The 13,670-nt window shown below is 50.5% G+C and overlaps 1 protein-coding gene across 1 annotated transcript in view; it reads right to left on the reverse strand.

The window, feature by feature from the left end:
- The window catches only part of ALPK2 (alpha kinase 2), a 113,081-nt gene that overhangs the window by 15,803 nt on the left and 83,608 nt on the right, over positions 1 to 13,670 (reverse strand). The window contains exons 8-10 of the mRNA XM_061130920.1: positions 10,617 to 10,891; positions 8,982 to 9,070; positions 2,631 to 2,848 (exon numbers count right to left, since the gene is read on the reverse strand). Of these exons, the coding sequence (XP_060986903.1) occupies positions 2,631 to 2,848; positions 8,982 to 9,070; positions 10,617 to 10,891 (582 nt within the window). The remainder of the gene's footprint in view (positions 1 to 2,630; positions 2,849 to 8,981; positions 9,071 to 10,616; positions 10,892 to 13,670) is intronic.

A 13,670-nucleotide genomic window follows, 5' to 3' on the forward strand; every position in this document is an offset into this window, starting at 1 on the left:
CTTCATGAGTGCGTGGTTCGGACTGTCTTCAGCTTGCAGGTCAGCTTCCCCTGCAAGTCTGAACACCGCACTGTGCGGCTGGCCTCAGAGGAGCCCCTCACGGCAGCCTTCGACACTGGGAGACCTTGCAAATTTGTAAATTTGAGAGTTTTAGTGGAGGGAGCTTGGGATTCAGAAATAGAGTGTTACAGCCGGGGAAGGAGACGGTGGGACAAGTCGAAAGAGTAGCGTTGACATAAATACACTATCAAGTGTAAGACAGTGGGAAGCCGCTCTGTAACACAGGAAACAGCCTTGTCCTCTGTGACGACTTAGAGGGGTGGGGAGCAGGCTTGACAGGGAGGAGACACACGCACACTTATAGTGGATTCCTGTCGTCCAGCAGAAACTAACCACCACTGTAAGGCAAGTACTTCGATTTAAAAATGAAACAGGGATGTCTGGCAGTCAAAATAAAGTGTGCTGGAGTCTGGGACCCCTCTTAGCAGCCGATTGACAGCCATGATTAGATCCTTAACTCCCAGCCCCTGTTTTTCCATCTGTAAAATGGGGATCATAATGTCTCTTTGGCAGGGCTATTAAGATGAAGCAAAAACGGGGGGAAATGAAAGCAGGCAAAAACGGATGAAATCCAAGTTAGGTCTATAGACTTCTTACATCGTGCTGATGTCAAACTCCTGGTTTTGACGGTGTTATAGCTATGCAAGGTGCTATTAGGTGAAGCCGGGTGAAGGATATCTGGAGACCCCTCTGCACACTTCCTGCAACTTCTCATCCCTATGGTTATTTCAGAAGTTTTTCAAAAGAGGGAACACCGTGTCAGTGCTGTGTTAAATGTCTTCCTATCTCACGTAATCCTCACAGCCACCCCCTGTGGAAAGGACTGAGGCACAAAGGCGAGCGGCCCGCCCAAGGCTGGGACGTGGGGGTGCAGAACGCAGAACCCACAGGGAGCTCTCCTCACTGTCAGGCTCCAGAGCTTGGGGTCCTTGCGTGTGACAGTGTCTGACATTAGCAGGTACCCAGTTATAAGTCAGGTTTTTCCTAAAGCATTGTTATCTGGAAAGGAGAAAGGAGAAGGGAGGCCCCGTGGCCGAAGCTGCTGGGGCCCCAGCCCATCGCCCTCCCCACGTGCGGGCACACGGCTGTACCCCCAGCTGCCTCCACCATCCTCTCTTGGCCTGAGAGCCTTTCTCGGGTCACATGCCCTTGCTTCGCTCAGCAGGGCTGGCCACGTGCAGGTGGCAAATCCAGGGGAGTTCATGCCCCGACCTGCAGCAGCCTTCTGCTGGCTACTAAGGGGAGCTGGTGTATAAACACCCCTGCTCCTCGAGTGTGATCTTTGCTGAGAAGCTTGTCCTACTCACCCTCCCAGACTTTCCCCACTGGGCATCAGCTTCAGGAATTCAGGCGGTGACTGGCTATCGGGCTCCCTACCAACTTCCTTTCCCTTCCCCAGCCACACTTCCTCGATTCTCCTGCCAGCATTTCCTGGGGTCCCCTCCCAAATATTCACACTCAAACATTTGTGTGTGACAGAAGATGAACTTGGCCTAAATAAAGGATTTGTTTCTACCCAACTTTTTGGAGGTAACTGCTAAGCTCTGGTAAGTCAGAAAGGGGACTTCCCTGGTGGGTGGTCCTGTGGCTAAGGCTCCATGATCTCAATGCAGGCAGGGCCTGGGCTCAATCCCTGGTCAGGGAACTAGATCCCACACGGCATAACCAAAACCTGGTGCAGTCAAATAATTTTTTTTAAAGTTCCGAAGAGGCTAGAGACTGAGGTCATCCCACCGGCAAGCAGTGACGGGTCCCTGAAAAATCTCGGGTGAGCACTTCTGGTTGGCAGTGCTCCACGCATACCGCTCTCTCCCAGGAAGCAGCACTGACCTCCGGCTCCGCCAGGAGGGGACACCTGGAAATTCCCACCTGGTCTCCCCTGGACCCTCCCCCAAGCGCTTCTTCCCTTCACTGGTTTGAGTCTGTATCCTTTCACTGTAATAAACCATAATCACGAACATAATGGCTTTTCTGAGTTCCATGAGTCCTCCCAGAAAATTAATGAACTGCAGGCTGGTGGTCTTGGGGAAACCCCAAACTGCAACTTGTCTCAGGGCCGTCTCTGTGAGAAATCTAATGATGACGTCCCCACTTCATACACCAAATGCATTCCCCAAGACATGGGTATAAATGGAAAATGTGCTGTAAATTCACCAGGGGAGCTTGAAAATCTCAAGGACCCGTGGAAGACCCTTTCACCTATTACGAATGAATTCTTACATTTCAATTAATCTTTTGGTATGAGTGGATTTTCATATATACATGTATTCCTGATTTTGTGCCTATTGAGGAGACGGAGCACCAACTTTCGGTTACCTCTTGTAACGGGAAGGCATTATGAATGATTATAATTGGAATGAATTATTAAAGTATACTGTGTTACTCCATTGGGTTGGTCATTTCAGGCTCCTTTGTCACTGTTTCTCATGAGACATTAGTAATACTTTCTGCTGGCGAAGATGCTGACAGTCTGCACCCAGGAGGATCGCTCCCTCCTGCTTCCCCTCCGCCCCCAGGAACGTTCCAGACCCAGAGCATCCCTGGAACCTGGGCCAAGCTGCTCCGCTCACCCTGCATGTCTGTGACCAGCAGGCAGCCACTCGTTTTCTGGTAGACCCAGTGCTGGAAAGTGCAGCACTTCTGCCCAGCCTCTGACTCTCTTCTCAAGAAGTTTATCTCCTTCCCATCCCTGATGGAATACTTCACGAATTCTCCAATCAGCTCTTCCTCCACGGTTGCGTACGGGATGTTATTCTCAGGTCGATGGATAAGGAAAATAGGAATGATCCTGGAAGGAAAGAGAACATGAGAAGGCCTTGTGTTCTCATGTGGGGACATTCTACCCGACCCGGAGGAGCAGCGGGCTACAGGATAAACCCCCGGGTTCCATCAGATGTAGACTAAATATCCGCCAGTGTTTATTTAATGGTGTAAAAAAAAAAATAAAAGGGTGTGTTCCTTTTATTTGTTCCTAGAGTTGATGAGAAACTCTTCCTCCAGATGGAGTTTAATTGCTCCTACAGAAATGAATGCCTTTTCATAGCCATTGTTAGAGTCTATCAGTGACCCGCTGGTCAGGTGACGATACATCTGTCCAGCCAGCACATGTCCACCCTTCTATCCATCCTTCCTTTTATTCAGTCAGCAAATATTCACTCAGTGGCTTCTGTGTGTCAGCCTCCCTCCCAGATGTCATTCTAGAAAACACTAAAGACGACAGAAGCTCTGCTCTCAAGGATCTTAACACTTAAATGCAGGAGCCAGGCAGTAAACAGGTGTAGGGCGCTCTGTGCTATATGAGGAAACAGCATTGGGGAGGAGAGAGGCAGCCCAAGTGGGCTGTGATTTTATTCGGGGAGGTCGGAGACCGCCTGGGAAATAAAGAGCATTTGAGCAGAGAGGCCTGTAGGAGATGGGGCTTGTGGGGGGAGCCATGAGGATGTCTACAGAAGGAACATTCCAAGTGGAAGGAACGGCAAATGGAGAGGTTCTGGGCGGGGGCCTGGGGGCGTGGGTTCAGACTGAGGGGTGGCGTGTCTGGAGGGTGGTGGTGGCCAGGCAAGGCCAGGAGGGACTGGGGGGCGGGACTGGGGGGCCTGGGCCACTTGGGAGACTCCACCCTTCGTACTGAGTGGGGTGAGAAATGTTGGAGGGTCTTGGAGGAGGAGATCAAACTTGATGTGACGGGGGCCGCTCTGCACCCCGAGTGGCATGTGTGAGGGTGGACGGGGTCAGACCCTGCCCGCCCACCATCACACGGTCCTGGGGAACCCACCCAAACCTGCCGCTCCCTCCTCCGACCCCCACAGCCTCCCTCTCCGCTGAGCACCCGGCTTTCTGGTTGGACCGGGAAAACGGAACTGATAAGAGGCTCTGAAAGCTGCCCCACCACGCGGCTCCCACCCCCAAGGCTGGCGCCCGCCACCCTCCCACTCTCACGGACAAGCCCCTTCTGGCCGTGACCGGAGCCTTCGTCCCACGGGCGGCCTGGCTACTGGCTCCTCTCCGAGGCCCGAGGACACTCTGGCGGTGGGGCCCACTCTCTCCCCCATCACCGTCTCCCCTGCAGACCCCCCCTTCCCGGTGGACACGCTGCGATGACTCCACAGCCTGCGGACCCGCAGCCCACTCCCACCCCGACTCGCCATTCCCATCAAAACCCAAATCCACCATGGACTCGCTGTCTCCAACCTTTCCCCCTCCCAGTCTCCCCTGAACCCAAAGCGATCTTTTTGCCTAAAGAAACCTCGGTCAGGGGTGCCACGTTGCCAAGCCCAACGGTCCCCTTTCTCAGCCCTCATCTGACTTGTTCCCGAGGGCACTGAAGAGTTGATCTCACTTGTCTCTAAGACAGTTTCCCGTGCCCTCCAGAAACTCACTTCCTTTTGGTTTCTTTTCTGCACCCCTGGCTACTTCCTGTATGTCTGCTTTGCTGGTTCCTCCTTTCTCCCCCTCCTTTATGCCCTGGCACATCCTGGGACAGTTCTCCTCGCTCTGCACTCAATTCCCTAGTTTTAAATTCCCTTGCTTTAAGTACAGTTTACGTGTTGACAGCTTCCACGCTTACATCAGCAGCCCAGACCTCTCCCCTGAAATCCTGACATCTCCAGCCGACTAACTCTCCATCGACACTTGATGTCTAAAAGGCGTCACGAATTTAACACGGCAAAGGCTGAACTACTTAATTGCCTCAACTCCAACATCTGTAGAGTCCATTGGCAACTCTACCTTTGCATTCTTTCTAGTCAACAAAAAAACCCAACTGAATAGCTTGTGCAGTGATCCATCTGCCATACACCTACACGAGTCTTCCCCCACCTTCACTGTCTTCAAGTGGCCGCTTCCTCTGCCCAGTCTACGTGAAAGTGAAGGTCAGTCTTGTCCGACTCTTTGTGACCCCATGGACTGTATAGTACATGGAATTCTCTAGTCCAGAATACTGGAATGGGTAGCCTTTCCCTTCTCCAGGGGATCTTCCCAACCCAGGGACTGAACCCAGGCCTCCTGCATGGCAGGCGGATGCTTTACCAGCTGAGCCACAATAAGTTCACGTCAGGCTCCTCTCCCTCTTTGCAGACTGGTCTCTGGGCCTTGTCTCTGGACATCCATTGCCCCCAGGCAGATGCTGTAAGAGCCACATCCCACACAGAGGACCTTCAGGGCAATGAAACTACTCTGTATGATACCACAACGTATCACTGGACATTTGTCCAAACCCACAGAATGCACAACCCTAATATAGGCTGTGGGCCTCCCGTAGTGTTCTGTCAGTGGAGACTCATTGTGACAGACGGTCCGCCCCGGTGCGGGGTGTGGATGGCGGGGGAGGGGATGGGGTGTGGAAAATCTGTCCCTCCATTCAATTTTGCTGTGAACCTAAAACGGTTCTGAAGATAAAATCTATTAAACAACAACGACGTGTCTGCTCTGTGGCTCAAGTCTCCCCTGCTTAAAGCTCCTGGTTAGCCCCCGCCTCCTCCTCGCCCCCGAAGCCAAGAGAACACACTCCCATTTCATCAGCTGAGCGTTTACAGTCCTTTGCATTCTGGCCCCCTAGCTTCCCGCCTCTTACCCTGTGCCCCCTTTTTTCCCACCTCCCAGCACGCTAGATCTGCTGAACTTTGTCTGTCTCCTTGGAAACCTTTCACGGCTCTTCATCTCTCTCTCTGGACATGCTGCCTCCTTTGCTTGCGAGTCTCCACCCTTGCTCTTCATCTGGAAGACTCCTCCTCATTCTTCAACACCCTCCTCTTGGAAGCCTTTGCAGACCCCCTCCCTCCTCCTCCTCCGTGTCCCCGTAACTCCTTGCACCCGACGCCACCGTACTGGGTTTTGTCCTACATGCTTCACACCCCTGCTGGGTGTGAGGGGCAAGAAGCTAGTTCATTTTGTTTTTATCCTTTAAGTGCCCATCACCTAGCCTGGAACAAAGCCTGGCTCATCGTAAACGCTCAGTGTCTGGGGGAAAAAAGAATATGTATACAGGACAAAGTTTGAGTCTTGGCACAGACATCTGGGGCCAGGTAATTCTTGGGCGGTGATTGTCCTGTGCATTATAGGATGTTTAGCAACATCTCTGGCTGCTTCTCACCAGAGACCCGGAGCAGCCCTCCTAGTCACAACTGATATAGGATGCGATCTGACTCAAAGGAGAGGTCATCTTGTTAAAGTCTGACCACAACAGGTGTCATTTCCAAGGGCTTAAAAGCAGAAATTATGATAGCCACCCTGAGGAAGAGGTAAGATGCTAATTATTGATGTTTGTTAACATAAAGAATATGTTTAGTACAGATCGTCAAATGGGTAAACAAATAGGAACCTGCATTAGGGACTTATACCTAACAACTACCAAGCTGTTTTTAAAGGCTCAGCAAGGAGGCTTCTGGAAGGGTCTAAGTGACAAAAGAAAAAATGATGGTGTGATGGTCCCCTGCAGCAATGATGTTGACTGGGCAGGGAGGCTGGGGTCAACTGTGTTAGTAAAACCACACATGAGCCCTACAGTGAAGGCCTTGGAAGTGACCCGGGTTTTCAGCCAGAATCTCTACAGGTGAGCATGTACGACATGTGCGACTCCATGACCAAACCCAAGCTCAGGAAGTGATGTGGGGGGCGGGGCAGGGCCTCCTCCTCCCCCCAGAGATGCCATCCCAGGCACCACCATCATCCCCTCCTCTGGGGACCTGGGGCAGCTCCTCCCCCAGTGAGGTGAGACTCAGGTCTGCCTCTTAGCAGGAAGGGGCCCCTGGGCAGGTCTGCACTCACACGGGGTTGCCGGGGTGAGGGGCAGGGGCTCCTCCCCCAGCGGTGAGCGCAGAGCTGGGAGGATCTCCCAGGGCAGTGAGGACACATGGGCTCCACCCATGACCTGCCCACTCCCGGAGTCCAGCTGGAGGCTACACCCAGGTGTCACCTCGAGTCAAAGATTGTAGAGAAAATATGGTAGGCAAAATGGGAAGAAGGGTACAACGCTCAGCGAGTTTCTAAGATACAAGGCGTCACATTTCAAAGAAAACCTTCTGCAGGCAACTCAGTCTTTGGCAGGGTGCATTTTTACCCTCTTCTGCCATTTATGAGTATTTCCTTAAAAAACAAAAACATGAGCAGCACACCTCCCCCCTCCCTGCCCAATTTCAGACGAGAGCAGAGCACCTCTCTCAGGAGCAGAATCTAGACCAGGACACCGTCCTCTGAGACACCAAGTGGGTAACCCTTCCAACATGGATGCTGAGTACCAATCACATGCTTGGGGAGAGACTGATGCTGAAGCTGAAACTCCAATTCTCTGGCCACCTAATGCAAAGAACCGACTCAGTTGAAAACACCCTGATGCTAGGAAAGATTGAAGGCAGGAGGAGAAGGGGATGAGAGGATGAGATTGTTGGATGGCATCACTGACTCAATGGACATGAGTTTGAGTAAGCTCTGGGAGTTGGTGATGGACAGGGAGGCCTGGCGTGCTACAGTCTATGGGCTCACAAAGAGTCGGACACGACTGAGCAACTGAACTACCCCTCCATATCCTGCCCTTGTCCATGAATGAGGTCAAACTCTCCCCACAATAAGGAAAGGTATTTGGATTCCAAAACATGCACAGCCATTTCCAGAGCGGTGGCAGATTTGCTGGAAGCTGATTAAGCCTGAGTCCTTCACCCTTTTCAAGTCCCTGGACGCATCCTGATATTCATAATTGTGTTCTTTTCCTTAGAAAAGCCCCCAAGTCCTGCATGAGTCAATTTGCACAAAGCTTGGGTGTGTCCCTGCAGGAGGGCACTTCGGTGCCACGCCAGGGGGACTGATTACTGGGTGGACTCTTCCTCCTCAACCAGGAACTAAAGAGACCAGCGCAGGAGGAGGGGGCTGGAGAAGAATGGGGTGAGCGCTGCGGACAGCCCAGTCCAGACTAGCTCAGTGCACTTAACAGAAAAGCAGTTGAAAGTGGTTTTCTTTGCAGTATGTTCATTTTTCTTGAAGTTGCTGAGAATTGCTTCCCAGGTGGCGCTACTGGTAAAGAACCCACCAGTGCAGGAGACGTAATCAATCCCTGGGTCAGGAAGATCCGCTGGAGGAGGGCATGGCAACCCACTCCAGTATTCCTGCCTGGAGAATCCCATGGACAGAGGAGCCTGAAGGCTACCATCCACGGGGTCTCAGAGGGTCTGGACAGAATGGAAGTGACTTGTACACAGGCATGCCTTGAAGAGCAGCAAGTGTGAGACTTTGTATGTGGAGTGCCCCACACCCAGCTCAGGAAGGGAATTTCTCTTCCGTGTTGTGAGTTCACGGAGATGACTCGGACAAGAATCAGGCCCCTCCTGCTTTCCCCTCTTCCCCGTTTGCACTGATGTGTGAACGGCTGCTCCGTCTGCAGTTTCCAACGGGCACTGGCACAGCCCCTTCTCACCCCACGTGTGGTCTCAGCCAGATACACGAGCTCCAGACGCTCCACATGCGCGTGGGCCAACAGATACTCGGTCAGTGCAACTGGCCTCAGTGGGGAAACACTACACCTTTGTAAGTGCCCCACGAAGCAGGGACTACACTCCTGTGTTCCCAATCATCCAATTTGCTTTTCCCTGACACACCATCTTTATTTGTTGTATCACAGGACTAAGTTTTTCGTGATGTTCTGTTCTGTTTATGGCTTAGACAACATAATATCCATGAGTAGATACATTTTCCATTTAACATGGTATATGCGTTTATTGAATTATTCCGTATATCCATACACTTTAGTATCTGTCGAGTATTTTTCTACAAGCCTCTGGGGACCCCGTGAAGAACAGGGTGGCAGCCACGTGTGCCCTCTTGGAGCTTACGGACCCGCTGCAATGTGTCCTGTTTCTTCCCAGCCTCTCATCCCTCCAGCCTGCCCACATCCCCAAGTCAGAGCTGGGCCAACCCAAGGGGGAGACACTTACTCGGGCACTTCCCCGAAGCCTTCCAGAGGCTGTGCTTCCGCGGCGTAGATCTGGGCATAGTGTCTGGCGGTGTTCTGCACGTAGCATTCCTAGATCATCCGAACACACAGGAAACCCCAGGGATGAGAAGTCAGTCAGAGCGTCGCCCAGTGAGACTCAGATTTATTTCCCAGTGTAGGTTGAGTCAATGGATTTGCAAACCCATCCCGTGGTTGGGGGCACAGAAGCTTATGGTTGGCAGATGTAGGAGCTCTGAGACCTGAAGGAACCCTGCAGGTGATGGTAACATGGTCTGCGGGCTAGATGTCCCTGAACTATGAAGCTTCTAGGACCCGCGTGGCTGAAGTTCCCCTTGAGCTAAGGGGACTGGTCCCCGGGCAGGGTTTCAGATGAAGCGTGGGGATGGCTGGGTTTCCCGTGAGTTCTCCCATCTGAGGTTCTTTTTTAAAAGGTATAACAAACTGTAAGTAATGAACACCTTGCCAAGACTGTTGGCTTAGGAAAAGCAAACTGTATTCTGCTTTCTGCCCTGTAGGGCTTTTTCTAAGTGGGCATCTGGATGCTGGGGGATTTTTCCATGACTGGATCAGACGGTACTTGAGATGGAAGGAATACTCTGTGAAAGAAAACTGAGGAGGATAGATTTGGAGGAGAAAGGAATATGTGTGGCAGAATCTTGTGCCCAGAGGAGAGGGCTGTCTTCATGGGCACCAAGCCCAGAGGACCATCGCCACGTCTGAGATAACTGCGGATGGATGATGCTTGAGAGCACCCAGGAGACCTGAGTTTGGCCCATTCATTTTACGGGTTAAAAAATTTAAGGGCCCCTGGTTTGTGAAAGAGCTACACCCAGCTCTCCTGAAAGCGCGGCCAGGCCTGGCATCGAGTGAAATTCACGGACTCGGCTGGGGGTGCTGGGGAGGGGCCGCTGATGCAGGGGAGAAGCCTGTGTTCCCCCCGCTCCCCTCTTGCCTCAAGGGTACTACAACTCGGTGACACAGGAAGGAACTTAGACTCGGCTCCCTCTTCCTCCATAGCTCATGGGCGGACACTGAGCATGACTCAGGAATGCAGGAAACAGGACCAACGCTGACCCTTCGGACTGTACCCCAGCCCCCCTTCCTCTTCCCTGAAAGAAACCAGAAGCCTCCAGAAATTACCCTTGACTTTGGCTGTCCTTCCCTGGGGAAGGAAATGGCAAACCCCACTCCGGTATGCTTGCCTGGAGAATTCCACGGACAGAGGAGCCTGGTGGGCTGCAGTCCATGGGAATCCTGGCATCTAAGGTCGCTTAGACACCCCACTCCCCATATCATTCTGTGTCCAGGTAGATTCAAAGCCCCGGGATTTGATGGGGCTTCCTAGGAAGCCTTTCTGGAAGTGATCCCAGCCCAGGTAGAAACTGGCGAGGCCCCTCCGGACTCAGGCAAGTCCCGACCAGCTGGCAGGAGGCCAAGAAATCACGGAGCCAAAACCAAGGTTTGATTTCTAGCTTTTGGCCTTGGTCTAGTAACCATGGAGAAAGACCCCCCTTTCTGGCGACGCTCGCATCAAACTCCGAGTTGGACTCTGATCTCGGGTTATCTGGGTCCGTCTCCCACCTCGAGCAGCCCCCGGCAGGGCGGGCGGACCCACCTGCGCGGCGAGCCTGTAGTTCCTCTGGATGAGTTCGTCGTTGTTTCTGGTCCCGTAGGCGACGGCGTTGTGCACCTTGAGCACGCAGGCATGGCCGGGCTTGAAGACCGGCGTGAGCCCACGCAGCACTTTGCTGCGGAAAGCTCTCCGGTGGACGCCCTCCCCGAAGTGCAGCTCCTCCGTGGCGATCTGGCCATGCAGGCGACCCCCGAAGTAGCTGTCACGGAGGAAGTCCTCTCGGAAGATGAGCTGGCTGAATTCAATCTCTTCATACACTAGAACGCAACACAGCTTCCGTTGCACAGAAACATCCCCCAGCCCAGCTCGTTGGCTGACGAGCATCCCCACACAGGCACAGCGAAGGACAAGGCTGACCCACAGACGCTGGGAGTGGGAACCACGCTGGACTCCCAGCAGAGGCAGAGCTTGCCGGGGAGATGGGGGAGCTGGTCACTGCGGGTACAGAGCAAGGCCAGGCCCCTAGGGGACTAGGAGGCCAGAGGGGCAAGAAAAAGGACTGTGGACAGGCCTAGAAAGTGTGAACAGGATCAGGCCAGGTGATTAAAGGCAAGTGGAAAAGATGAGCGAAATGTGCAAGAGGGAGCAAGAACGGACAGTGAGATCTGCTAGCTCAATGTTTCCCAGTTTCCTGTTTTCATTATTGCCTCCCTGCAAGGATTCTTTTTAGCCTCCCCCCGCCCCATTGCTTCACATAAAATGTGAGTGCCTAGGAGGTGCTCTGTATCTGCTTATGCACTGTGTGTACATCTGTGCTTTATGAACAAAAGTAAGGTTTTTGCCTCCCCAAGACCCAATTTTGTTTGCTTGCAGGTATTACTGCCTCTTAATGCCTGTGGTAGATTAAAGAAATTGGCAGGTATAACCCAAAACAAGAAAAAAAAAAAAAAAGAGTTCCCTCTGAAGAGAAGCTGAAACATGGTAGAATCATCTTGGATCTCTTTGTGAAAAGTTTTCTAGCACTTGAGTTGATTTCTGCATGTGTTTCAGATGACAATGGATTCAATCAGAATACTTCACTTTAAACTAGAGATGACCAACTGAGACTTCTGATTGGCTGAGAGAAGATGACTTTCAATGAAATAAGATTCAGATTTTAAAAGCCCTCTGCTCCTCCAAAGATGAAAACTTATCTTTCTGAATGCTTAAAAAATAGACATTGCAAGTCATATGAAAATTCCACTTTACCATTTGGAATAGTGAAATATTTCTTCTTTGAAAAAATTTCCAAATCATATTTTAAGGGCAGTCTATTACCAATGTTAGCAATGAAAAGTATAAGGAAAAGATTTACTATTCTTAAATGGTATTGATTGTCAGAAAGGGGGCAGGTAGGGGATTTTCAAATAAAATAATGGATAAAGGTGTCAGTGAAAAGTCTTCAAGAAGATGTTCCAAGAGTTTTTACAAATGCTAACAGAAGTCTCCTGCAGAGGAACCTATCTGGAGTTTTTAGACTAGATTCAGAGGAAAAGACAGACAGGTAGGCAATGTCCTATTTTCCCAAATAAATTTTAGAAGAGACAGTTGTATTATGGATTTCATCCTAAGTAATAGAACCAGAAGGGAAAAAAAAAAAAAAAAAAAAAAAACTTGAGCAGAGTATGGTTTAAGTTAAATTTTAAGATTAGGTAACAAAATGGAGTGCTTTTTATATAACCCAAATCTTAATTCTAGTTAAACAATCAGTTTAAATTAACAATTTTGCCCCCAGGAGCTCTGAAGAACATAGGAAATGTTATATATATATACCAGAGCCCAATAAATGTGAGCTATAATGACCACATTGTTTTCCTTCAAAGATGCCAAAAGTTTTCAAACTTCAATTATTCTTGAAAGTTAAAAGCTGGTGTATTTTAAAATTCAAATTTAATTAACTAGAGACAAAAGTTGTTCCAGACTTTATGCTTCGTAATAGGAAGGAAAACCTTTTTGTGCCTTACTATACAAGGGTGGGGATGAGCAATTTCCCATAAGAAAAAATAGGTGACAGGCACGAACTCCACCATCCTCAATAATCCTGTCCGTAATTTCCACAAATGTCTAGTTAGCCAGGAGAAAATATAAGATGCATCTTAGAACTTCTCTGAAGCCCTGTATGCCATCATTAAGTTGTTCTAGCTCTGAGTCATTCATTTTGGGCTCTCCCACCAGCTTGGTTTTATTAGATTTTTAGTTAGAGAGCAACTTGTGAAATTATATGTGCCTCTTCTGGAGATTTAAATAAGGTGTCTAGGGGAGATTCCTCCAGATGAAGTCACTTGAAGCTTCTTCATCGGAAGGCGCACAGGAGGCAGAGGAAGGTATGACCTCCCCAGCCATAGAAATTGGACCCCCGGTCACATGGAGAAGGTGATGTCTTCAGGGTCTAGACTCCTGCCCGATGGAGTCACAATGCTACAGTTGCAGAGACCAGTATCTCATCCCCACGAGGGTCTCATTCCTGACTGGTCAAAGCCTGGAGAAACGAGTCTCTGCAAACCTAAATTCACGAGGTCGGAGCAAGAATCTGCGATGGGGAATGCCCACTGGTGCTAAGCAGCTTAGGAGACAGAACTTCTGAAGGTCATTTTTCTGATAGGAGAAAAGGACATTCTTTTGCATATTTAGACTTCAGGGGGATGGAGACAGATGTAGGGAAAGGATTATAAAATTACACAAGCATATGACACACAGGTTTGCAGCGTTTGAATGGTTTGTGAGGCATTTGCGTTTAAGTCTGTTTTGGACAAAATGCAACATTTAATAGACCATTTAAGTTGAGATCCCAGCCCTTTGTCTTTAATTACTAGATGTTACTGCATCCTGATCATCTGTACTGGCTTATTTTCAAAGATCTCAGGATTTTAGTTGCCTTAGGGGAAAAAAAAATTAGTACACATAGTACAGACTGGCAGTGTGAACTTGGCCACGGCAAGTGTCTGCATCATGGAGGCTAGAAACCTACAAATCAGGGCCTCCCCGCCCCCCAGGCAGGCTGAGAGAAACTGGCCAGCAAGTGACCGAGTGCAGTGGGCAACTGTCCCCATGAGACAC

The sequence above is a fragment of the Dama dama genome, chromosome 27, assembly GCF_033118175.1.
Source record: "Dama dama isolate Ldn47 chromosome 27, ASM3311817v1, whole genome shotgun sequence".
Lineage (NCBI taxonomy): Eukaryota > Metazoa > Chordata > Mammalia > Artiodactyla > Cervidae > Dama > Dama dama.